Consider the following 27,792-nt stretch of genomic DNA (forward strand, 5'->3'; position numbering starts at 1 on the left):
CAAACGGTATGTTCCGCTCATGTCCCAGCGTACATCCATAAATAAAAACATGCGCACACACTCATGCGCCCGTTTACACACCTTGTGCGTCATCATCATAACCGGTTTCAGCGGAACGACTCGATGGCACAAAGCGTCAGGGGAGCAGGTGTTTATGCCTGTCAGAGGAGTAGAGAGAGCCTGAGATGTGGGCTGAGAAACACCGACCTCCTTCTCCTTCCTGCAGCTTTCCATCCATCTCCTTTTTCTCCCCTCTATTCCTCCTCCTACAGTCATCTTTGATCCTTGTTCTCTCACTTCATTTCTTTCATTTTTGGCTTCACTCATTCCCACTCAGCCCCCCCCTCTTCATCATTCCTTATCTCTGTTTTGCTCCCCAGACTCATCCTCTCTCTGTTTCTTAAATCTTCAAAATATCATGGTCACTCAGCTTGGCTCCTCCACGGTCCTCCCCAGAACTCTTTTATGCACCAAACTCTAATGGCATCTTTCATCACAAGTAACATTTAGATGTATGCACGCATACATGAGCCTGAAAAATGTTTCATCTATTTTTTTTTAAATTTTATTGACAACATAATGCAGTAAATATTCGGTTGCGCAGCTAATCAGAGCAGCCAAGCAGGCAGCTCTGATGAAGTCACAGGGAGGGTTGCGGATAACTAGACAGTCGCTTTAAAAAACAAACAAACAAACAAAAAAAAAACCACTGAATGTCTCCACTCTGCATCACATTAAAACATCACACATTTCTAATGAATGGATGAATCCACACTGAGCACAATGTCTCCAGATCAGGACAATCTTCAGGGACCGGCGTGATGACAGAGAGCTGAGAGGAGTTAGTCCACACAGTGCGGTGGCAGTTGCCTCCGGACAACTGAGGCCTGCATCTTTGCGATCAATTTTTCAGCTTTAAGGATCCTTTTGAGCCTTCACAGCTACATCGAATTGAAAGAGCGTGAGCGGAGCACACGAGTACCATCAATTAGTCAACACATTACGTTAGCAGCAGGCTTCTGAACGAAGCGGCCTGCAGCTCTACAGTCAGTTTTTCAGCCTCTCACACTTCCATCAATCTGAAAGTACTGAATGGAGGAAGTGTGCCAATGAGCAGTACACATAATGCACAAGACACGTCCACAAGAAAGCCCAAACCTTGTGCTATAAATAAGACTGTATGCATGTTTAAGTGTCATTTGAGGAGTCATACTGTTCAAATACAATCCCAGCCATGTCGAGAAATGAAAGCTTTAGCCCTCGTCGGAGTCCGAAAAGTAAACTTCCTTCTGTATTTGCATTTATTGTACCCTGCAGTGTTTGTTCATTTCCGTGCTTCACCTTGGTGCCGCTGTGTAACTTATGCAGCACACAAAGCATGCACCTCTCTGGCCACCGTTTACTAAATGCTCCGCACCGGACTTGTAGCGCGGGTGCGCAGCCTCATTTCCATTTAAATTTCCTGACGTGGCTCCTTCCTCAGCAGCTGAGGATCTTGATGAAGGCCCGTCTGAACTCGATGTTGAAGGTGGTGTAGATAACAGGGTTGAGGGCGCTGTTGACATACCCGAGCCAGGTGAAAGCACTGTAAAGTGCAGGAGGCACGTAGCATGTCCTGCAGTGGGTGTTCAGAATGTGAGTCACAAAGAAAGGCAGCCAGCAGATGAGAAACACCCCTGGAGCGAGCAGACAGCAGAGAGGTATGGAGAAAGGACAAAACGGAATTGAAGGTGCACGCCGGACAGAGTGGTGGGTATAGTAATAACATTTAAAATGAAAAGGAAGAGAAAAGGAGAGAAAGAAAACAGAATTCGTGTTAATCATGGTCACAGCACATGCTGGCTAAAACCTCCCTCAAACAGTTATCTACCAAACAACCCTATAATAACTACACTGGGTTGAAACCTGCATCTGCAGGAACAGTAATGGTTTGTTCACAACAAACACAAAGCGAGGTTACGCTTTGTGACGCAGATTTACGATAACAATTTAAATTTATTTCCCTCTTTGCACAGATGGGTGGGCACGGTGGCAGTTAGCACCACCACCTCGCAGCAACAAGGTCCTTGCTTTAACGCGCTCATCTCCCGGGGCCTTTCTATGTGGAGTTTGCATAATCTCCATGTTCCTCGGTTGTTTCCTCCGGGTACTCCAGCTTCCTCCCACAGTCCAAAGATATGCATGTTGGCAATAGATATGAGACACATAAATGTGGCGTGCAGTCTAAAGTGCTTTGATTTGTCATTAAATGAAAAAGTGGAATATAAAACCCAGTCCATTTGCACTTTCTAGGCAGTTAAGCTGCATTAAAGTGTCCCTTCACGTTTGGTGTGAACACAAAGTAGTGTTTTTCTGACAGTTTTGAAAAAAAAAAGAAAGAAAAAAAAAAAGAAGAATGGATTAAGCTCTACTTTTGTCTGCTCTAACGTAAGCTTCAAATGTCACAGTGTCTAACTACATAGTTTACTACCTGCAGATAAATACAGACATGGATAAATCTTCCACTATTGCCCTGTTGCTAGTGAGCAGACCTATGAGGACACTTTTAATGGGCCAATTAGACGAGTGGTTTGTGCGGGAGTCATATTGAAGTCTTACCCATCAGCGGTCAGCAGGATACATTTTATTGTGTATAAACAAGACTGTAAATGCTGCATTGTAGCTTGAGCAATCATTAAATTCAAGTGCTATAATTGGTGTCTTGACATTGCGGTAAAGTTGTGGTCAGTTTGGATGAAAAAGCAAGGCTGGGATTGTCTTCTGTGCATGCGCCACTGGCTTTCACTGACACCAGTGTAATGTAATCGGGCACCTCTGATTACATTTTGTCAGTGAGATCTATGCTGTGTCAGAGCTAACTGGACCAGGCCTAAATAAGCAACCTGGCTGATAATTGGAGCATGTGAAAGCTGTGTCAGGAGCTACAGTGTGTGCGCTGTCTGGGCCGACACAGTGAACCCGAAGCCTGACATTTCGGCTTGATTTATTGTAGTATGGATAAGAAAAATATGCAGGAAATACACACAGTGAGAAAACACGTGTTGGTACTGTCGTGGGTATATGTGGCAGAAGAGTTAATCATACAAATGTGAAAGAAGTCGAAGCAGAATAAATAACTCGGTCATATATCGCCTCTCTAAAAGCTGTTATAGAGTGTGTTACTGTGACATTTACACTTTCATTTCCCCAGCTTATCTTAGCCTCCACTCACCGAGCACAATGGCCAGCATCTGAGTGGCTTTTTTCTCCCTCGCGTGCATGCTCCTGAATCGGGGATTGTTGATGTGAGACATCGGCCGCAGTGATGTGTGCGTCTGCCCGTTGGACAGATCTTTCACCTCACAGCTCATCCTGACAGGAGGACGTTGGATCTGGCTGTTCTCGTCGGGATCCCGTTCCCCCCGCTCCTCCTCTACATCCATCTCGGTGCGGCCACACGAGGCATGGCTGATGCTACAGTAGTTCTGCATGTCCACCGGGGGCAGCACTGAGTTCTCCACCGGCCCTGTCTTTGGGCGTTTGCTCCACAGGCATCCTGAGAGCAGGTTAGGCTTGGAAGGACCCGAGGGTTCTTCACTCTGCTGACATGAGACACGACACAGTTATTGACAGCTTGAAATCAATAAAGGCTTAATGCTGGGTTGGTGTGCTGGACGTATCAGGACAGCAGTTTCGAGCCTGAAATTAATTTTTCAAGTGCTTCCACACCAGTGCTTCCAACAGACAAACTGATGTGATTTTTCAAGGGGTTTACATACTATCACCGGTCCCTTTTTCAGGTACACTGAAACAGCTGAACTGCTCCTTAATGTAAATACTGAATCAGCCAGTCACATGACTACAACTCAGTGCTTTAGAGGATGGAGACATGGCCAAAACAAACCTGCTCAACTTCAAAGTGAGCATCGTGGGTGATTAAAGTTACTTTGAATGTGTAACAGTTCCTGGTGAAACTGGACATTTGTTTCATGGATGTGTTTTCAGCACCTCATTGAGTCTATTCCACTATTAATTAAGGGAGCTTTAAAGGCAAAAAGGAGTCCATGACAATATTAGCAAGGTGTATTTTAGATTATGTGATGTTTTATTGTGTGACTGGCACCAGGGAATTGAGAAGAGACATTTATTAACTGTGTACTTTTCACAAATTTGGATTTAATTGTGTGATGGAAACTGCGCTAAATAAAACAATAATTAATTTATCTTATTATGGCCACAACGATTCCTAAATTTTGAACAATTTGTAACACTTTCAATTCCACAGCAGAATAGTAACAGTAAATAACCAGACATCCTAATAGTGTGTTCACAGATAGGAGGGCACGCTGCGGTACATTCAAGACCAGTAAAGACACATGTAGGAGATCAGAGACAAGCCAAAATCATGGTGATTTTTGGTCATACTGCCCAGTCCAACAAAACTGATTTAAAGCCAAAGCTCATCAGATTTTAAATTTTTATTGCAACGCAAGGCCATGTTATTATACTTGCACTAATCAGTGTCTTCATAAAGCACCAGATCAAATTATGTGTATGGTTATGTGATTTGGCTGGTCTGTCGAGTATTTTAGTGTTTCAGATCTCCCTATTGCTATTCCATTTGGTGCTTTGGCTAGCACCAAATGGAATAAAAACAAGCGGTCACCTCAGCAGATGGATCTACAGATTTTATGCCAGATGCACTCCTCGACACAACCCTCCCATTTATCTGTACTTGGGACCAGCTGCCAGAGTGCAGTAGTGACCCTGATGCTGGGTTTGTGTCTTCTCCCAGGATCAAACTGGGGATATTTTACATGTAAGGCAAATGTGCTAACCACTGCACCACAGAGCCACTAGTATCTGAGCATCAGCTGGCAGACAAAGTTTCCATCTGGTGAACATATTCAACCATTTATTTGCAACAGAGACAGATGAAACAAAACCAGCTAGGCAGGATGAAGGCTCAGTGGTTAGCACTGTAGCCAGACAGCATGAGGGCCTGGTTTGTCCTGCCATTGAGATACATATATTAATACTTCTTATCTCATTCTAGGACACTGTTGCAAAGGAGATTTTTCATCACAAAAGTTTCACTACCTGGTTTAAAAAAGGATAAAAAAAAAAGAAGACATTTTCCTCTGTAGAGGGTAAAAACTAAAACAGAGGTTAAAGATTCACAATAAACACCCCCCAAGCAGCACATGGCTGCCCCTCCCTGAGCCTGGATAGGCCAGAAGTTTCTTCCTGTTTAAAGAGAGTTTTCCTTCCCACTGTCACCAAGTGATTGCTCTAATTTATTGAATGGCTTTATCTTGTAGGGTCTTTATCTTACAATATACAGTGCTTTGGGGTGACTGCTGTTGGGATTTGGTGCTATATAAATCAAACTGAATTGAAATACAAGTTTAAACGTTTCCTCGTGCCTGCTGAATGCCTAAATATCTATTTGTTTGCTTCACCTCTCTTGACTAAGGTGACTATGTGCCAATTTTGTGTTTTCAGCTTGTGTTGCCGCCCCAGAGTATTGAAAACAACATTATTCCGGTTTTAATATCGTCATCACACTTCACTGCTCTACCTTCTATTTTCCCTCACCCCTCGTAATATCTATTGAGAAATTGCCTTTAGCTTATCCTCCTTAACTTCATGTGGAAAATATGTGAAGCTGAGAGCTAGGCTGCTCCGCTTACCCAACAAAGAGGCAAATAAGACTCAGACAAATGTAAAGTTATGGTCAATACATATCTGAAGGGCTCTTCAGATGGACTAAAAGTGTGCCCGACTCCAAGTTCAATAGTTGACATTCAGCACACGCCAGGAAATCCTGCTACATTTTAGGAGCTGTTTCATTTATCTCTTGTACCAGCAATTACTTTAACTTTCCAAACCTGCGACAAATTCAATCTCAATTTTCCCTCTCCAGCAATAACACGTTTTTAAGCACTGTACAATTTGCAGTAAGACCACAAACATGAATGTTCATTATATTCTCAGCCCATCGCGCTTTTTTATTTCCTTGCTAATATGAATCCTCTGCCTTTGAATGCTGTGTGAATTTTGCAGGTGCTGAATTTTGCAAGTGCATCTCACCCAGTCTTTGCTCAGCCTTCTAGTGAACAGGTGAGACGAGGCAGGAAGCCACGCTTCACAATCACAATTTCTGGCTCCTTCTGTGACCCCCCCCCCAGGCTGCGACCACACAGCCAAATGATAAAAAAAATCGAATTTATCTGAATACGGTCATAGAGACACCGGGATGAAAAGCTAAAATTCATGCAACCACATTACAAAACTCCAACACAGTCAATATAAGTTACCTAAGCATTAAACAGTGATATATAAGTTAAAAAACAAAAGTAGAGCAATAGAAAAAAATAAAATCTGGTTTAACATAACACCCACCACTTTAATCCTTATAGGTGACAAGTCGTGCTTCGCCTTTGGAGTCTCTTCTTGCAGACAGGTCTCCTACGGGGATCAGAGGAAAGTTCAACAGAGAAAATAGTTTCCAGAGAAATGAACAAAACCCCGTCACCTCAACCCCATCAGTCCGCAAGAACATATTTGTGCCGTTCACTTCAAACTCATTGATCCATCTCTTTTCATCTCCCAGAATGCTTTCATTAAAATTCAAACAATTCTCATTGAGCGTCCCCGACGCGGACTAAAAATCAAAAGAATTAGGATTTACGCCTGTTGTGCCTTCAGTCACTCTCCCTCCTGAGCCGAACGCTGTGCAGTCCAATTAAAGCTTGCCGCGAAAATAGAGATAGGTGCCTTTGAAACACACAAAAAAGACATACTCCTCCTTCATAGGAAACGTTTTTTCTCTTGACTCAGTAAGAGTCCTATTATCTTGTTTAAAAACATCATTCCACCGTAGTTCTCTCAACCTGAACCCCTGCAGAGCTGGCATCTTACAGCTGGAGGCCTCCACTCCTGGATGAGATTCCAAAATGGGACTGCACTGTTATCTAGTGTTAAAACGGAGGGAACAAAGGGAAACAAAGGGTGCAATGAACGCAGCCAGAATACTCAGGAAGCTTCTAGGTGTGGCAAAGCTATTCAAGTCACTGGGTTGAATTGTCTTTTTATACACCATAATTTAATAATAGGGTGCAGATGTATTAAACGTGACCTAATGTATCCTTGCCTGTGGTTATTAACATCCATCATCTGTATGATAGATGTAACTGGGACATGATTGAAAAACTGACAGCTTGTTGAGAGAAAGAAATGGTCTCATAATAGAGATTAAAGAACAATGTGACCCTTGTGCCTACATTATTATTATGAGGACGAAAATATAACTTAAGCTTGCTTTGTTTGTCAGATCCATCCATCCACTTTTACTTGAATAAAGGTCACATAAACCCATCAGCGCACATTAATCAAAGTAAAACATTTTCACTGAAGTTACTTTAACTTCTTATTAATTCTCAGCTGCTTTTGCTATGCAACAAAACATGGAAATGTCCATATGTGTCAACAATTATGTCTATTTGCAATCCTGTGAAAAACTAAATAGACCCTCACTATCTTTATAGAAATTAAGCAGCAGCCAGGTGATGCTAATCAAATGCACTTGATTAAAGTGTTCCGCTATAAAAGCAGGGGTTGTGATAAGCTGATGGTGTGGTGAAAACATGATCTTGCAATCTTCCTAGGAGTGGACATCCAACCAGATTTCCCATTCAAGCTCAAGACCAACATGTCAGGCTCTACAGGCCTCAGTTAGCTTATTAAACCTTAAAGGTCATCACAGTGCAATTAGAAAATGGCTAAATCATTGTTTGGGTTGTTTGGAAGAAATGCCAGGAAAAAGTCTTCAAAAAGAACATGCGGCAGAGCTTAGCTTTGCAAATTTGCATCTAAACAAACCACAAAACATCTGGAGCGATCTCCTTTGGATAGATGACACCAAATTGGAGATGTTGGGTCATAATGCAAAGTGCCAAATTTGGTGAAAAAAACCACCATATACCAACTGTCAAGCACGGTGGTGGCGGGACGATGATTTTTCTTGTTTTGCAGACACAGACCAGGGCACCTTACAATCATTGAGTCATCTATGAGCTCCTCTGTATACCAAAGTATTCTAGAGTCAAATGTGAGGGCATCTGTCTAACAGCTGTGCAGCAGGACAATGATCCCAAGCACAGGAGCAATCCCACAATAGAGTGGCTGAAAAAAAAGAATCAAAGTGTTGCAATTGCAGAGTCAAAATCCAGGCCTCAACCTGATTGAAATGCAGTGGTGGGACCTTAAGAGAGCTGTAAAGAAATGAATGTCTGAAAATGAAGTGGAGCAACATCGTAAGGCAGAATGGGCCAAAACTCCTTGACAATGACACAAGAGACGGATAAAGTCATTGTCATGTTCCCTGTGCCTCCCCGGCCAGCCCAGTGTGGCCACAAGTGTTTGTTGTTTTACTCTCTCTCTGCTCCCCTCGCCTTGCTCTCTCTCTCTCTCCTACCTGTCTGCCTGGGCGGAGCTCTGATTGGGCTCCCGCCCTTGGCCCACGCACCTGCAGCTGATCTCCAGTGATTTGCAGCTCTTCTTAAGGCAGGGGCTCTGAGCTACTTGTTTCTGGAATATTGAGTAACTCTCGTTAGTATTGCCTGGCTTCATTGCGATTCTGTTGTTCCCGTGCTTGCCTTCGACTTACCCTCGTCTGTGTTAATAGGTTCTCCTGGATCAGCCCTTTTGTGACCCCTGGACCCCGTGAGTGTGAGTGTGCAGCATGCGTGGAGATTGTTTGGACAAGGAGCAGAGCAAGTGCGAAGAAGTGTGTTTCCCCAGCCACCAGTGTGATTAATAAAGTATTGTTGAACCGTGCTTTCTCAGTCTGCGCCTGAGTCCGTTCCACCGCCGTGACAGTCATAGAGAAAAGCACCACCTCAAGTTATTGCTGCTAAAGGTGGTTTCACAAACTACTGAATCATTGAAGTACTTGGATTTTACAGCACTTCAGGGAGTCCAGCGAAAACTTTTTCTCACTGTCAACAAATAATTATGCATTCTTTTTGTTTTTGTTTATTTACTTTTTCATTCAGATTTTTTTAATACTGGGCTCAAGCTCAGGAGCCAAACGTAGCACAGATCTTCTGATTAAACTTGCTATTCGACAAGACATTTATTTAAGAACATCTGTAGTTTTGGGTTGACAGCTGCGTCAGCTGCTAATGAACAGAGTTAAACACACATTTACATTTCATCTTTGCCCGTGTTCATTCTGCACTGCATGCTGACATTTACAGAGTGGACTCATACAAAATCACACAGCTTTCTCTATTTTTCCAGTAATAATATTATATTCTACAGATTTCTCTGACATTTCCTTTGAAGCCTCTTAACTGCAACTGATTCAGCATATCAGAAGAAGACAGCTTTTCCCCAGGCACTTTTACAGTCTTTCTGGCAGCGGTTTTCTTGTTGATCACTGTGTCCACATTTTGTACTCTAAAATTAAACAGTTATTAGAGTCTAATAGAGTCCCCCCCCCCCCCCCCCCCCCCCCATTAGAATCTATCTAATTGTAAAAGGGTCCAAAATAAAGGTGAGTTGTAATTCATTATCAGTGCATAAAATTGGTGAATGCAAATAATAACAGAATTTGCATGAGAAAGATGAATTTGCTGTGAGGAAAATACACTTACAATAAATCAGGAGCTAAATAACAGTTTTCCAGAAATGGAGCACAGTGAATGTGAAAGGTGTTATAATAGTATAAAAACTGGTCTAGCTGCCCAGTTATTATTTTTGACATCTTAGGTTTGATATATGAAAGAAAAAGAAAAAAGAAAGGATGATGTGTTTATTTTGCCCTTAGCAAAAATAATTCAGGCACCACTGTGGCCCCTTTATACTCTGACGTCTGTCAGAATATCTGTTCTTTAATGTGACATTTATAGAATAATTAAATGATTTTGTGGAAGCAGGAACATTTAGACCAGAGAAGCAGAATCCCTCACAACCCCATCGGCAAATCACACCCTGATCAGATGATTATTAAATCATTATAACAGCACATCTACAGTTCTAAACATCATGAGCTCATTATAAAAGAGTCAACGCAATCTCAGTGCAAGTAATCAAGTGAATCTTATTGTTATTCATAAATGTTTGGAAGATTTTGTGGCTTTTTATGACAAGGTCAAAAACTTCTTCATGATGACCACAAACCCCCAAAGCTGCTCCTCTAAATAGATTTTTTAGAATCAATAGATAATTATTGTTAAACGAACTATCTCATAAAGCATCTTTTACTATACCGTGCACCACTAAAAAAACTAATAATGGAAACCGACTCACCGCAGACGGTGGGGTGGAGCCTGGCTGCACCTTTCCACTGGCCTGTCCAAAAGTGATCCTCTTCCGCCTCATCCTGAGGAAGACGTAGATGCGGATGTAAACCAGCAGAGTGACAATAAACGGCAAATAGAAGGACACCACAGAAGAGTAGATCACAAAGTCGGGGTTTGAGATGGAGCACACCAAAGGGTCGTCTGCAATAAAAGGAAAATATCATTATGGAAAACAGCCTTAAAATTATAGGATAATAAAAGAGTCAAACATCATCATTCAAAGCTGTCTCTCTGATCCCAGAGTATGCTATCAATCTTGAAAATAGCCTTGATAGTTTGTCCTCTTTTCATATAATGCCTATATACCGAAAACATGCTATACCCCAATAAATACCAGCAATAAATTCAGGATAAGAGACCACTTCATATAATAAAGGCTGTATATAGACAAATTCTTCATCCAAAATCATGTCACCCGTATAATTAGCATGAAAATAAATTAAAAAAAAAAAAGCTGCAGTGAAATGCATATCACATGTCTGTGTTGGTATGAGCTTCCTGAGCGATACCTCAGTACACAGAGAAGTGGGATGAAGGATGGATACAATCTATTTGGTGCCACTCTCCAAACTACCTTCAGCTGCTAGACTCAGAGTATTGATTATTTCTTTTTTGTTTGGGAACAAAACAGATTTGTCTGTTTGAGCTGATCCGTGTCAGTCGATTACTTCAAAAGAAAGACGAAGGATTTCAGACCTAACAGGACACCCCCACCCCCCACCCCACCCCGGTCTCCGCCCCTGAGTGGTCGGATTCCTGCAATAAACAGCCATTGTTTCACTCTGGCTATAAGTAGACTAAACTTAGTGCTTGCATGTCTGTGATTTGCTTTACATTGTTTTTCACTAATGGTCTTAATTGTGTGTGTTCACTCATGCATCTGTGTTGCTGCTGGTTATTGAAATTAAAATAGCTGCTGGTGACGTTGTTCATATTTTGTTATTTAGCTTCAAACTATATGTGATTTGGCCTTACAGCACATCTTCAGTGTTGGAAAACACAAATGATTTTTAACAAGAAACAAGACGGCATCTGTTTTCCACTTGAAGTAACCTCATCCAATCAGACTGCAATGCAAACAATATTTTGAAAGGACAAAACAAATATTTGCTTTACTTTTCTTTTTAACTAGAAAAATGTGTGACAGAGCAAACAAAGTTGCAAAGTTTTTTCTTAGAAGGACTTCCTACAATAATTAAAAACCACAAAAGAACAAAAATAAAAACCAACCATAAAACGAGCACGGATCATGAATACATAAATACAAAAATCTAAAAGGATCAAAAGCAAAGAAGACAGGGATAAATAAACAAGTATTAAATAAATAAAACAGCCACTTACCAAAGATAAAAAAAAAGTCCTCCAATGAAACAGTGTATTAAGAGGAGGTTTAATGGACATAAATGATTCAATCAGTCAAGTGCAATCTTTGAAGTAGAGACGAAAGTGTAGAAATAAGAAAGTGATTTCAGTGACTTTGATTGTGGCGTGGTATTGCAGAAAGTGCTGATCTGCTGTGCTAGTGTATCACCATCTCTAGAGTTTCCTGAGAATGGGGCGAAAAAGAGAAAATATCAGTGAGCTGCAGTTCTCAGGGTGAAAATGCCTTGTTTATGCCAGAGGTCAGAGGAGAATGGCCAGACTGCTTTGAGTTGATAGCAAGGCAACAGTAACTCAAATAATTGCTCATATAACTGCGGCAGATGGCCACCCCTCCCTGAACCTGGCTGTGCTGGAGGTGTCATCCTGTTAAAAGAGAGTTTTTCCTTCCCTCTGTGGCCAAAGCACTTACTCACAGGAGGTCATATGATTGTTAGGGTTTTCTCTGTTGTATTATTGTAGGGTCTACCACACAATATAAAGCGCCTTGAGACGACAATTCACATCGAGTCACAGAAGATTTGAAAAATGTTGCCTGCTCTGATGAGTTTCAACCACCTGAAAGCATCCATACAATGGTGGTGTAATTTTCTTGTCCCATTTTTATTTATTTATTTATTTATTTATTTTTTACCAAATATCGATTCATATGTACTCCACATTCACCAGATCTCAATCTCTCCAGTAGAGCACCTTTGGGATGTGCTCGAACAGGAGTTTGAAATCATGGATGTGATGCCGAATCTGAATCTGTGCCATGATGACTTAAAGCACTTCTGAAGGCAGAAGGAGGAACCAACCGAGTACTAGCAATGTGTTACTAATGAAGAAGCAAGTGAGTGTGTCAGTGAGCACCCAGGCATGATCGGGGTTAATGAGTGCTTATAGTAATTTAGAACATGTCTAATTAATGCTTTAATAGCAACATTTTAAAATGAGGAAAATAGCAAGCGGCAATTTATTGTAAGTGTAATTTTAACTGGAAGAAGTAAAAATATGAAATTTAAAGGCATCTATGACCTAATCAGGGGCAGACAGAAATGCACACAAGCGCATGAGTGACGAATAAGGCTCAGCATAAAAACAACTGTCTATCCAACAGGCAGATAGAAATTTGGGGGCTGATGATTTAAAGTTTTGACAAAAAAGAAGGCTCTATGTGAAAATCCAGTGTTGAGTGCACAAAGGTAAACAGAACCGCTTTTGCAAATATCAGGAAAAAGTCCACAATTTATTCTGGACAAGCCAACAAACTTGCTAACGTGCCATCTCTGTGGCTTTCATCGGAGCCAAAACGGACGTCATGTTGTTCAAATACAGCAGTTTGGCTAAAAGATTCACAAAAGAGTAATGATTAAAAGCAAAGCGGGATGATTCTGGCTGAGGTTACGGGTTTGTAGTGAACATCTAATGTTTCTATATTTTATGTAAACTTGCTCAGGGGAAAGCATTCATTTTGAACTATAATCATCATTCACTCCAAAAGACATTACAGTGCTGAGTCCAATACATCTCAGTCTCTGAGACAGCAACTTTGATAGACTGGCCCCTCTGGCTGGGAGAGTCACATATTTGAGTCCAGCAGAGTACCAGTGGAGCCATTTTTGGCCTCATGACAGTGTTTGGCTCCATGTTTCTTGAGCGGATAGCTGTTTTATGCTCTGAAATTTATTATGTGAATGCTCTCTTTGTTTGCTCAATATAAACTTCTCTATTTTAGAGGCAGGGCCATAGCAGATGTAATGCCACGCTACAACACATTTGTAAACAAGCAATAAGCAACCCAAATCAAAAATGATGTAGTGTTAAAAAGCAAAAGACTCTCTGTCCTACCTGGTTTCACTGACAGTGAATGCCTCGAGTATAAAACTATAGGTTTTCTGACCACGATTGTGTATGAAAGTGGATACTTGGATGAGCTGAATACTTCAGATGCTGAGTTCAAGATAGCAAGGTTTTATGTTCTACTTGCAGACAAGAATGAGGGGATTTTTGTTCCTGCAGTGATCCCACCAGCGAGTAAAACGCTGTTAGACTAAATACAGAACAGCATAGAAAAGTAAAACACATGCAAAATAAAAAATAGCCCTACTGTGCACAGTACAGGAATCACTGCACATCCTGCTGTGTCTTTTGGTCATGCATACTTATTAACCTCACCTAATGCTCCCGTTGCACTGTAACAGGAGAAAACCCACCATCAACACTGCATCCACCCTCTGCATCTCCCTCCTGTTGTAATCTCCTTGCTACACTGCCATAAATCCTTCCTCGCTCTTCTTCTCCTTAGTCAGGCTTCTACACCTGTAAAATGTTCATCTGAGCAGATTTACCATCTGTTGATGGTAAACGCTCTTACTTGTGCAAGTAACAACCAGTGTTGGTCAAGTTACTTGAAAAAAGTAATCAGTAACTAATTACTGATTACTTCCCCAAAAAGGTAATCCTGTTACTTTACTGATTACTTATTTTCAAAAGTAATTAATTACTTAGTTACTTTTTAAAAACACGATTTACAACCTGAATAGGTAATAAAGCGATAGATCTTTCAGCCCAATTCTACTTTTTCTGCATAATCCATCATACAAAATGTAATCAAATGGAAAAGTCTCTTTTTAAAACTTGTTTTATTAGTTTTAATCTTTTAACTTTATGCATCAAGCAAAAATTAAATTATATGCAACATTCTCTGACTTGAAGAAATTAGTTTAACGTTTAAACCTATTTTCTGCTCATTCCAGCACATAAAATAAAATATTTTTTGTGTTTACACTCAGTCTTTCAAATAAATGCAAGTGAAACACAGCAGAAAATAAATAAAATCAAAGACTCAGCGGTCCTGTTGCTCTATTTTCACTTGTAAAGCAGGAGTAGGGTAGGCGGAGGTTTACCCTGGTGCAGGTATGCCGCAGCGGTCAGTTGAAGAATCCGCGAGTTTCTCTGTGAGTTTCCCATTACGTGGTAGCACACTCGGTGCTTGTTTAGGGGTTTTTTTCGCTGTAAAAAGAAGTTTTCTTCCCACGCACAACGGACGCAAATGTTTTTGTCACTTTTTATGGAATCAAACTCAAAGTAAGGTCAGTACTTCCACGCTTTAAACGCTGCACGGTCATACTCTCTCCCGCACTCGATATATTATCCATTGTTGATCTGCACACAGCTGTTGTCACGAATGTCGCACTCGGTTACGTCACTGTCATGAGACATTCTCGCAAAAAAATCACGGTTTTAGTAATGCAGTAACGCAGCGTTCCTACGGGAAAGTAACGGTAATCTAATTACCGTTTTTGCAATAGTAATCCCTTACTTTACTCGTTACTTGAAAAAAGTAATCAGATTACAGGTTACTGCCCATCTCTGGTAACAACATCCAAATGAGAAAAGCTGTAACGCTGGGTTTCATTAAGCAGTTGTGGTATTGCAGTGAATCCTACACTTGTTGGTTTATATATTTACTTATTTTTAACAGGAAATATTGTAGCTGTCAGAAATTGCACAAAATATCAAACTCTGTGAAAACGCTGCAAAAGTGTGACATAAATGGTCATTTTCTCAGTGATTACATCCTTCACAACATGACAGGAATACTGCATTAGACTCTGCTTCCCTGGTCTGCCCACATCCTTCAGATTTGACATGTTTCAGCTCTTAATGCCAATAATATCATTTGCTGTTACTTTCACAGACTTGACAAAACTCAGACGACACATGAAATGTTTACAGCACTTGAGTTACTCCCCACGGCCATCCTAAATGCTAAGAACACTAAACTTTAATTCTAAATTACGTAATTAACGTTAACCAGAAAACAAGCCAAAGTCTAAATGTTGCTGAGCTGACCTGTGGTGTTGAATCCAAACAGCAGGGGGCAGGACACCGCGAAGGCCAAGACCCACACGGTAGCAATCATGACAAACACTCTTTTTCTGGAGCGATGAGTGGTGTTGTACAAGACGGGCATCACTACTGCCGTATACCTGCAGACACAGACAAGGATTAGAGTTTGCTCAGCTTTGCAGACGTATTTGTACAGAGGACAGGTGGTGACCTTTGAATGAAGGAAAAAGTGCTGATGCGGTCCTGCAAAAGGGAATAATTAGAGGGAGAAAAAGAGTGTTGGGCTTTGGGGATGCCAAGAAATGCAATGCAGAGAAAAAGTGGATGGTATAAAGACCAACAATGGGAAGGCGTACCAGGCACTATTATTTAGAAACAAATGGGTATTCAGCAGTAACTCTAGTGAGGCTTTGATTTAAGAGTTAATCAGCACACTATATGCCAAGAGTGTATAATGAGCCCGGAAAAACTGTCCAGCAATAGCCTAGAAGAAGCTGCAATTATGCTGGAACCCAACCCAAAATAGATGTGATGTAATGTTGTTTAGAGCCAGACAACTGCCATGATTGTTTATCCTCATCAGGCTAATTACTCCTGTTCTTCTCTGGGCAAAATGCAGAGTGAAACCCGGAGCCAAACGCGGACGTCCACTAAAAATATTCTTCCCACGCTACTTCCCTTTGCCTTTAACCTCCTGCTACGGCGCTGCTGGGTTAGAATAAATGCAAAGATTTTAAAAAAATTAAGGAAAAGAAAGGAAAAAAGTTGAATGATAAGAAAAATTATATGCAACCTTTATTGATCAAGCGCTGCTTTACGTTACACCTTTAGTTTGATTGATTGATTGAATCTTTATTTTGAACATGTTAAAAAAGTACAACAACATAGAATTAAAAGAGACAAATAAACAAAGCAAAACAAAAAGAAAACGAGCAACCACAACTACAAATAACTTTCATGTTCAAAAAGGAGCAGGAAGAAGCATAAGCTTATTTAATCCCACCCCTTTTCCACTATCTAGTAATCAATAGACTACAGAAATACCTCCTTGCAATTACATTATATGTCATGTGTTTTTTTTTTTATATATATACATATATGTTTCTATCTATCCATACATACGTATATGCACATACGCACATATACACATTTTCAATAACCCCATTAACACCTCAAAGGATACACAACCTACAAATATATATATATACCCATACCAACATACCCGTGCACCCGCACACACATGAAAATATTAGACAAGAACACCCTATCAAATCTCTAACTCTTCCCTGTACCCTGTAAAAACCATCTCCTTAAACCGCTTTTTAATTTTTTCATCAGCTCTTAATATCACCACTCAAAGCATGACTTAAACTGTAAGTACTTTCACCGGGACAATTCTTCTTGAAGTTTCACGGTAGAACTTGGGTTATCGCGTATTTACGCTGCTTCTGAAGAGCCGTTGAAAGCTGACAAATCCTCTGTTTTCAAAGAGATCAATGTGATAAACTAACGGTGCTGCTGCGAAGGTAAAACTGATCTCAGTGACACGCAATGTCCCAGGGGCTTTGCATTAATTTAGAAGCACACAAACATCTGATGCTGCAGAGGTGCTTTTGACTTCTGTATTAAACAGGAAGAAGAGCAGCGTTCAGGACGACTTCATTGCTCAGGTGCAAATTATGAAACATCCAAAAGAATCAAGCAGTCCAACAAATAAAAGAAGGGTTTCAGGATATCTGATTTGCTCATTTAATTGTGAAGACAGCCCCATAAAGTATTTAACCAGTTGATTCGGAAACATTCAGCTGGATTCCTACAAAAAAATGATGTCAGGAAAGTTTTACAGGATACAATCTCTGCCAGATTAACATGTTTAGAAGCTCTGGAATTGGGGCCACTGCCCTTTTTTGGCCTCAGAACTCCATGGCATTTCTGTTGTGCCATGTTGCCTCATTAAACCCGGATTCTCATTGTTGGTTTTGTTGTTTATTAATTCATTTATAATGATTTCTTGACCACTTCTGACAGGAGACACATTTCACGAACACAGCATTGACAGACCATGATTTTTTTTTTGCTATTGTTCTGGATTTTGGACTCAGGGTTATGAGTTTGAGTTTTTTTTTAGATTCTTGTTTTCTATTTTGTGTGCTGTCTTCATTGTTCTTTTGCTTTTGGACTTGAGTTATTTTTGAAGTCTAACTAGTGTTTGTTTGCAGTTTCAACTGCACCTGCAGTTCAATAGAATTCATTACTATCTACCTCAAGCATTCGCATTATTTGCATTTGCATTATTATTATTCTTACACTCGGCGCTTCATTATGGAAGTTTGGTTATTTATATCTGATTATTTCATTGTTAATAAACCAAGAACCAGTAGCAAGTGTCTTTGGAATAGTTAACAAATGACAAACTCGCACAATAAGCTCTCTAAGTGATCAAAGCTGCAGATTTCTCTGTAGGTTTTTGACTAAAAGAAACTCCCACCACACTGTGAGCATTTTCTCGCTGGCATTATAAAAATATCACCACTAAAATTAAGTGTAAGAATGTTATATTTTACTTTTCATAACCTCCGCCAAGGGGGTTGTGGGATTGGATTTTTTATGTTTATTTTTTGTCCAATCTACTCAAAAAAAAATTCTGAACAGATTTGCATTTACGTTTTGGGCCCTGGCCCAACTTAGGAGTGATTCACTTTTGGAGTCGATCCAAAGGAGGACTCTTCGGAAGCAGTCTTCACCACTGTGAGGTAGGGCCGTTTTCCATTGTATCCTCACAAATGCTTATCATATTGATGTAACAAAATTGGCAGATATCGTTTTGATGTTCTTGAGGAAATCTAAGCTGGAGCCAGAGATCCTTCGTCCAGGGACTCGCTTTGTGGAGGGAGTTCTCAGCTCTGGAGGAAATGTGGTCTTTGACGGCTCTTGCTTGGACAGAGATTCTTGTTGATATGTGGCCACCACTCTGGTTTCACGTTTCCTCATTATCTGGCAGAGTGGTTCAGATCTGCTTGTTTGTTGGGTCTTTTTCTGTGGAGTTGGCATGTTCATCCTGTGCCCATGTGAGTTTTCTCTAGCAGCTTTCTTCCATGGTCCAAATACATCCATGTTAATTTATTGGCGATTCTAAGTTAGCTGTAGCTGTATCTTAGGCAATGATGCAATATAAAGTAATATAATGAGTAACAAATCAAGAGTAATAGCAATGTGTTAAAACCCCACAACAAATACTGCAGGAGAACCTTGTTTGTTATTGCGGCAAATGAATGTATTTGAAATAATACCAAAAACTCAGAGTCACACACAGTGAAACTGGGACTTATAAAACATTTACTGTCATGCAAACTCATGAAAGCGCTCATTTTCCCCTGCAGTCGTATTCGCTGCAGAGAAAGGCAAACACTCCCTTCTCCATACAGGCTGAGCAAATATATTCCCCCGAGAGTTCTTATGCATCAGTGTATTCATCCTGTGCAGTTGAACCCTTGATGCCTGTGGGGTTCCAAGTTCAAAGACCCTTTATAGATATTAAATGTTCACTTTGATACAAGAACAAAACCTACGCAAATAATGATGTAAACACCAGATGCTGCAGGAGAGGTTCGAGGTCCTCGTGCTTGACATTTTCCTGTGTAATGGCACAAACATCTTCTCAGCAATTAGCCAAAAATCTAAAAACACCTGGCCTGCATGCACATGCTCACTCCTGTTACTTTCTCACTGTCTCTTGTTGTGAGAAACTTGCACACTGAGATGCACACACAGACACACAACTATCAAGAAGATACGAGCAAGATGGGGAAAATATTTTAATCCTTCAGCGAGCTTTGAAACGTCTACGTGGCGAGGTGACGGAAAAAAAGTCTAACAGAGATGACATTTACACTGGAGATGTCATGGCAACATCTGTAGTCATACACAGTAACTGCAGCAAAAAGATAAAGACACACGCACACTCGCACTCACCTGTCAATGCTGATAGCGCACAGGTTGAGAATACTGGCGGTGCACATCATCACATCCAGCGTGACAAAGATGTTACAGTAGAGCCGGCTGAAAAGCCAGGCTCCGCCGACCACCTGCAAAGGACAGACAGGCAGATTAACGACACTCACGTTTCCCCCTCCTTTTCTTCCCCTTCTTCACAGTCAAGTGTGAAGTGCAGCGCAGGTGACAAAAAGGTTTCGTGAAGAAGGGAAAAAAAGGGCACACAAGAGGCACTTTGGCCCAAATTACATAAAGAAAATCAAGTCTGAGCTGCCAGCATGAGTCACATATTAACCCTGACACACTGAAGTTGGGCGTTTGTGACTACCGGGATATCACTTTGGTTTATTAATGTGTGTTTATGTTATGATATAGTGTTTCAGATTTGTAGCGAGGTAATCTGAAGTACTCAAGTACAAAAAGTCCTGTTATTCCAGTGCCGTGATGAGTGGCATGGAAATAAGCCGAAGGAGGGTGTCCATCTAAATGCAAGGTTTAATTACACTGAAGGTATTTGTCAGACTTTTTTTCACAAAGGGCATAAGCCTCCAGTTAACACACCAGTACCCCCACCTCTTCCTCCCCAGCAGAGTCTTACTCAAGTCGACAGGCTTTCACTTAGGCACCATAATACCTGGTAATAACTGTCTGACAGAAATAAATGGGATCCAAGCAGCATTGCCTCACTACTGAATCTCTCAAATCCAGCATGTGAATATATGCCTACCTACACAGAGAGGCAGCAGGCACACATGCACATACACATACAAGTATGTAAATAGGTCAAATTAGCTTCTTTTTGCTATTTTTTTCTACACCAGAGGTGTCACACGTTCTAATTCAGAAAAATTTCACATGCCTAACCTGCTTAACCTAACATCGTCATAACCTTTTTCGACACGTGGAAATCCAAATTTCATCTCAAAGAAGGCATTCTGTCAAACTTCACACACTAACATCAGTTGCTTTCTGTTGAATAAAGTCTTCTCTCAGGAGGCTCGGGGGGAATTTTGTCAGGTCTCAGATAATTATCTAATGACGACGGCACAATGATGCCATTGTGGTTATGATTGCTACTAAGATAACAAAGTTTCAACACAAATTCTTCCACAAACTAAGAGTGTGAAAATTGAAGAACAGCTTTGCGTTGTGTACCAGTTTGAAACTACATACTGTTTCTCTTCAATTTGTAAGTATTTAGTGTGCTCACATGAGACACCGTTTCCTGGAAGTCTTTTTCCACAGTTGTTGCTTGAAATGCAACATTGCAATGTAGTGTTTTATGTACCTTCATTAACAGTGATAATCTTTATGCTTTCAGTAAATTGCATGGAATTGGGCCTCATCATACTGAGTCATGAATGCCTGCATCTATTCAAGCAAATTGCTGTGACACCTTTATCATCTTGATTTTAAGCCCAAACACTAACCAAGAACTAGCTGTTTATAGAAATAGAGAACCTAGATCATGCTTTAAATCTTTGTGGTCCCAATTAAATACATTTCCAATAAATAAAGGCTCTACACACACTATGTTTATGCATGTAAACAGCACTGCAACCTAATGGAAGAGGACTCTAATTTATTTTAATAAGTGTGTGAGACCAAAACAAAAATCAGGCAAATAAAGCCACCACCGAGGGAGAAGTAGAAACCATGTTTTCAACTATTGACAGTGAGCTTGATATGAATCTCCTGTTCCACCACATACTAAAGCTCTTTTATTGGATTGAGACCTGGTGACTGTGGAGGCCAGTTGAATACAGTGAAGTCATGGTCATGTTCGAGAAACCAGTTTGGGATGATCTGAGCTTTGTGTAATAATACGTTATGCTGCTTAATGCTGCCATCAGAAGATGGGTACACTGTGGTCATAATGGCATGAACATGTTCAGCAACAATACTCAGGTAGGCTGTGGTAATGAAGTTATGCTGAATTGGCACAGAGTGGTCCAAAGTATGCCGAGAAAATATCCTCCACACCATTAAAATAGCAGCACCCTGAACGGTTGATACAAGATAGGATGGATCCATGTCTTCATGTTGTTTAAGACAGATTCTGATCCTCCCATCTGAGATGTTGCAGCAGAAACTGAGATTCATCAGGCCAGCCAATGTTATGTTTTTCCAGTCAACTATTATCTCGCCTCTTGATCCCATGTGAATTGTAGCCTCACTTTCACCTGGTGTGGTCTTCTGCTGCTGTAGTTCATCTGCTTCAAGGTTGGTAAACCTCAGAGATGGTCGTGTGTGAAGATCCCAGCAGATGAGCAGTTTCTGAGACACGAACCAACAACTATGCCACATTCAAAGTTACTTAAATTACTTTCTTCCCCATTCTGATGCTCAAACTTCAGCAGGTCGTCTTGACCATGTCTACGTACCTAAATGCTTTGAAAGTAATACATGTGATTGGCTGATTACATATTTGTACTAATGAGCAGCTGAACAGGTGTCATCGATTACAAGTCATCGATCCAGGGATGATGTTGTCATGTCTGTGTGCGGTAGGCAGTAATGGTGGACCCAAAGTGCAGACTCATGGAGGCAAAAAGGTGAATTCAAACACAGCTTTACTGCAGGATGGCAAAAAATAACTGAACTGAAAATAAAAATAAACTAAACAAGGTATGCAGGCTGACAGACAGAACACACAGTAAGAGATGATGGAGATCGCGACAGAGACCAAGGAAAACACAGGACTTAAATACACAGAGGGCGCAATTAGGGAATGGGAGATGGGAGGGAAACATAGCTGGGACAAATCAGACCTCAATAGACAAGGAAAACAAAGCTAGAAACACTGACATAAGACACGGACTTTCAAAGTAAAACAGGAAACATAACACAGAGAAGCAACAAGGGGATACAGGTGACAGGGGAGACAGAGGAACCATGAAGCAGAGACAGAAACCAGGAGACTAAGAACGCTAACATAGAAACCAAAATACTAGAAATATAAATAATGACAAAATCAAAGTTCAATAATAATAAAAAACTCAAAACACTGGGTCAACAACCCAGGTGCCCTAACAGATATGACTTGTAAAGTACTGTATGTTTTTTACTGAGAATGCACAGGTTAATTATAAGACTAGATCAGACGTTGGTAGTTCAATTCCTGACTGCTAATCTGCATGCCAAAGTTGCTCCGATGCATTCATTGGAGTGTCAATGTTAGATATAAAGGTGTATAAAAAGTGCTTGTGTGAATGAGGCAAGTCGTACAAAGCGCTCCGAGTGCTCGAGTATAAAAGTGCTATATATGAACCAGCTCATTTAACACCTGACTACCCTAAAAAGAGAATATAGCCTCCACTTTACAAATGGAGCTGTTTCTATACAGTCATGTTGCATAATTTTGGAGGCTGAGCGACATTGTTTAGGATGAAGTGCTAGACGTGAGCGCTCATTCATTACTGCCATTGCAACCACTTTGCTCAAGTACAAGTCATAGATCAGCTGCTCCATTCAAGGATAATATGACTTGCTCAAGGGCACATGATTAGCTCCTGCTGAGGACAGGAAGAGCGACGCTCACTGACTTTTCTCATAAGAACACACCTGCAAAAGCTCATCAGCATCCCTCTACATCAGGTTAATCCGCAGACCTTCAGATTACAGCTCCCAGGGTGATGGTGCTTAGTCTTGGGAGCTGAAAGTCTTTACCTAAGATGCTGAACTAATACGTTTCTCCCCAGCCTTTTTTAAAAACAATATTCTTTTAAATTTACTCTAAAATAATGAATATTGGACTTTTGTGTCATATATCTTTTAATAACAAGTTTTTACAGTGTTTAATAAGCTCCCCTTTGAATCTGAAATGAGGAGATCCAACTCCAAATTAAAAAAAAAGTAGCACATGCTTTTACAGCATAGCTGCTCGCTAGAAAATTAAACCCATGACTGAACCCTGTCGAGGTTTATGGCGCCCTAAATTGACCTTTCGGAGGATGTAATCATCTTTAATCTGTCAACTTCTGCTCACTAGGTGTGTAATTACTTTTTTTTGGGTTGGTCTGCTGTTGAATCGTCTGCACTGCAGGAGAAAAAGCACTTTCTGCTGACACTGAGCAAAATTCGGGCACGAAAGGTTGGCTGCTTATTAAACACAACCGGACTTCAGGACTCATGTTGGCAAACGCCTGCCCTGCAGGAACACTCTCTGTCTCTGCGAGCTTCAAGGAGGTTGTTCTATACACACTTACGAGCCTGCCTGAAGTAAATTTGCAGCGTTCAGTGACCTTAGTGAAGTGTGGTTGTCTGATGGTCATGTGCACCTCCATACTTAATGGAGCTGCTGAACAGCAAGTAACACGAAGGAAAGCGATAATTACCAGAAAAACTATGTTACACTAGTGAGGAATCTGCAAGGAGTAAATAAAAGTGAACAGAAACTATAAAAGGTTTTTTGCTGCAAAGGTTGGATAAGAATGAAATTCACAAGTTTGCAGAAGCCTCTTTATCATCTGCGGCTCAGCCAATTACAGAGCAGATGACGCCCTTATTTAATATTCAATATATCCTTAAGCAATTATGTATAATCTACATAAATACTGAATCACTATCTAAAATACTTTCATCATCATTACTGTCTTTGGATCACCCACACAGCTGTCACCATGTAATAAGCTCAAATGACCCTCATCCTTTCCCTCTTTGAGTTTAGCTTTTTTATTTTGTCTTCCACACAACTTTCCTCTGTTCTCTTCATAATGTCAACTCATTCACTCCTAAATAATGGTATTTTATCCCGTCTACATCCTCCATATTTCTAATCATGTCTTGCTTCCCCCCTGCTTCAGGGCTCTCCATGATTTATTTCCTGTTAGGCGGCACTTCTGCAGCTGTTAGTGGGATTATTGCAGGGTACTAATTATCAACAATTAATAAAAACAAACATCCATAAGCAGGCAAACATGCAATTAGGATTAAAAATGATGTAATCCCAATAGGAATGGGAACTAGTTTGTTAGCAAGTGAAAAGAAATGATGAAACAGTGATAGCTGAGTGGATGAAACACTTGCTTAAAATGAATGGTTGAAATAGTTAGAAAATGTACATGGATAAATAAAAATGAACTACCAAGGTGTAATTAGAAGGGGCAAAACGTTTGACCTTAACACTTTAGCTGGTTTCTATTTGGCTGTAATTTCCTTTAAGGTCAGATTCTTCTAAAGCTCTCCTGATAAGAAGAAAATTAAATTGCTCTTTGGAAGTCCTGCTGTGGGTATCTGCATGTGCATCCATGAGATTTCAGCTCAAACTGGCACTGAAAGCAAATATCAACTTCTGTTTCAAACTAATCCCAGCCTCATGTTGACGAGTATCACAAAGACCAAACAGTGTATTTCTGTGGAAGGCCCTGCAGGCTGGCAAGTTGCAACACGTTGCATCAGAATTTGTCCAGCAGGGTAAGATCATCAACCCAAACAGTTATGGGGCAACTGAGTGAGAGCACTGGGCACAAAATGACCTGAAATCTTCTCGTCTCATTTTGCCCCCTGCAACTCTGTGATGTTCTCTGGAATTCAGGTTAAAGAGTTGATGTGCGGGCATGGTGGAGAAGAATAAGCGGAGAGCTGGAAGCGGTGTAATGCTTCACAAGAAAATTCAAAGGGAAAAACAGACCAATGCAAATGAGTTCCATTTCTGTCAGATCCCACCTCAGCATGGATAAAAGTTTGATTCAGCTTCTGCTACTCTAAACATTAGCAGCAGGAATGAAACCTCTGCCAAAGAGTGCAAAATATGACCATTCAACCTCCCAAAATATGTAAAGAAAATCCTTCTATATGGATGTAATTACAATACATTTTTAAAACGCTATTGAAAAGAACATGCGTGAGATACTGAAGGATGTAAACGTAGACACTCACCTCCAGGTAGACAGCCCAGGGCATGACCAGAGAGGCCACAAGCAGGTCAGACACAGCCAGGCTCACCACCAGGTAGTTGGTGGTTGTCTGGAGGGAACGTTCCCTCAGCACGGCCAGACACACCAACACATTCCCAAACACGATAGCTAGGATAAGCAGGGAGTACAGCATGGCATAGTAATTGCGCTCCCCCTCGTCCTGCCATGGTGCCTCCAAGGTCTCATTCCTCTCATCCCATCTGAGGCGCTCTGACTCATTCCAGAGCCGCTCCGAGCTGCTAAACATCGCCATTGAGACGTCCCAGTGACATGGGAGGTGAGATGTTTGGCAGACCTGCCCAAAGAAAAGAGTATTGGAATAAACACACAACCTTCTGTTTCCTTTTGGATTCCCACACTTTAGTCATTAGGTGAATTTACCCATAGAAAGGTCTGCTGGAAAACAGATGCTGACTCCCAACACAAGTCAGATGCACTGATAAATGAAACGTAAGGAGATAAATCCCAGCAGTAACACTCTCTTTGCAGAGCATCGCTGCTTTTTGCTGGCACGAGTTTCATTTCTCCTGCTGAATAAAAAATGGGGGAGCGTATTGACACCTCTTCACGATACGGCTCCATGGCTCCTATAGAGACAATCATCTCCATAAAGACTCAGCAGACAATGTATGCTTCGACTGTCCAATGCCTTTATGATTGCACTGCGATCGTTTCTGTAAATGGCATCTAAAACAACTGATAAAAACAGGAGCTATAAAACAGAGATGGTAGCTTTAATTAGGGCCTGGAAGAGAAGCCTTAAGCAGTGTCTGGAAGGTTAGCTCATCAGGGAGGGGTAATAAGTCTGTGCTGCCACCCTGAGAGGTCTGCTTGGCTCGGTGCTCCTTGCACTCAGCCCTTCCTCTCATTTATCATCAAACCTCCCTATCTGGCCCAAGTCCAGATATCAGCCCACTGTGGTAATACTCACACCTGTGTCTAGATGGTAAACATACTGATCCATCTAATCCAGCTCCCCCCATTCTTTCAATGACAGAAACAGGAAGAAAGACACAGAGAAAATCAGATCCTTTTTAGAACTGGCTCAGACCCAGGAGGCTTTTAAAGATTTTCTCAGTCTATAAGGCTACCAAGCTCTTCAGTAGCTCCTGTATCATATTATTGTCCACAGGAGAACCTGATGAAGCAGGGAAAAGCCAGGCACCAATACCGATCACCTTGAAGTCTCCTCAGGGGAGTGCAGCAGTGGATTTATCACAGAATGAGGTGTGGCAGGTTGCAGGGATGCCAATCAAAAAATATTTGAGGAAAACCACATCTGTACACACACAAACACACACACACACACACACACACACGCACGCACGCGCGCACGCACGCACACACACACACACACACACTCACACACACAGGAGCACAAGGTCGCATATTGCTCTGCTGAAAGCTTTGTTTATACTTGTAACAAGTGCTAATTGGACCTGATTGTCCTGTGCACACTTTTTTTTACGACCTCGCTTTAATGTTAACCGCTTATTCCGGCCTCTCACTGCCCCTGTCCAGGGGTCTGACCTCTCATAAGTGCCTGTGAAGTAGGCATCTAACAGACCCTTCAATGCACATGCATGGTGGCATAGCATCTGACTCAGCGGACATGCTCTAAAGTCACAGTGAAGCCTGCACAGTGGCAGCGATAGTGACGGTGTTTAACTTTATGTTTTTTCGTAAAGACAGTTATGTTAACCCAATAATAAACTGCGCATAGACTAAGGGGAGGGTTGCTGCCACAGCAGACTTGGCTGACACCCTGTCAAGGATCCCCCCCTAGTCTAGCTGTGTATAATAAATGAATTTATTACAAATACCTGCCAAGTTCATCTTATTACTCGATCGTCAAACATTTATCGCAGAATTCAATTAAAGCCCATAATTGCAGCGCCCTATCATGCGTCGAAATCAGCTTTCTGCAAAGGTTGAGGTCAGTTGTAGTCCAGTCACACACATGAATGGCCCAATTAGGGACAAAAATGATTGTGCCACATGATCAGTTATCGAAGTAAATGCGCAATCAAACTGTTAAACGAGCAGCGGGTGAGGATTCAGCTGGAGAGACAACACATACAACATTTCAATTAATAATACATTACTGCTTTTTCTTTTAAAAACCCTAAACAAAAAGTACGCACACACGCTTACATACCTGTTAGTGTTTCGCGGTGAAGAATTCATCAGATGCCATCGAGGAAAAGCATCATCCGTGCTGAGTTAAAAGTTGCCCGGTCGTTGCGTCCAGCACTGGGAGGCGAGCGGGAGGAGCCGGGGAGCGCTCGGTGCCATTGCGCACGGGCGAATGTGGA

The 27,792-nt window shown here is 41.2% G+C and overlaps 1 protein-coding gene across 1 annotated transcript; it reads right to left on the minus strand.

Annotated features, from left to right (window-relative positions):
* Positions 1-1,479: 1,479 nt before the first annotated feature.
* drd3 (dopamine receptor D3) lies at positions 1,480-27,711 on the minus strand. Its single transcript, XM_087845624.1, has 8 exons — positions 27,636-27,711; positions 25,440-25,772; positions 19,539-19,651; positions 15,570-15,706; positions 10,297-10,490; positions 6,385-6,450; positions 3,212-3,581; positions 1,480-1,676 (listed from the first exon to the last, which is right to left on the minus strand). Exons 2-8 carry the CDS (start codon positions 25,728-25,730, stop codon positions 1,480-1,482), a joined length of 1,368 nt encoding a protein of 455 aa, XP_087701750.1. The 5' UTR covers positions 25,731-25,772; positions 27,636-27,711.
* Positions 27,712-27,792: the final 81 nt, after the last annotated feature.

The sequence above is a fragment of the Neolamprologus brichardi genome, chromosome 9, assembly GCF_056152115.1.
Source record: "Neolamprologus brichardi isolate AB-2024 chromosome 9, ASM5615211v1, whole genome shotgun sequence".
In the NCBI taxonomy this organism is placed as follows: domain Eukaryota; kingdom Metazoa; phylum Chordata; class Actinopteri; order Cichliformes; family Cichlidae; genus Neolamprologus; species Neolamprologus brichardi.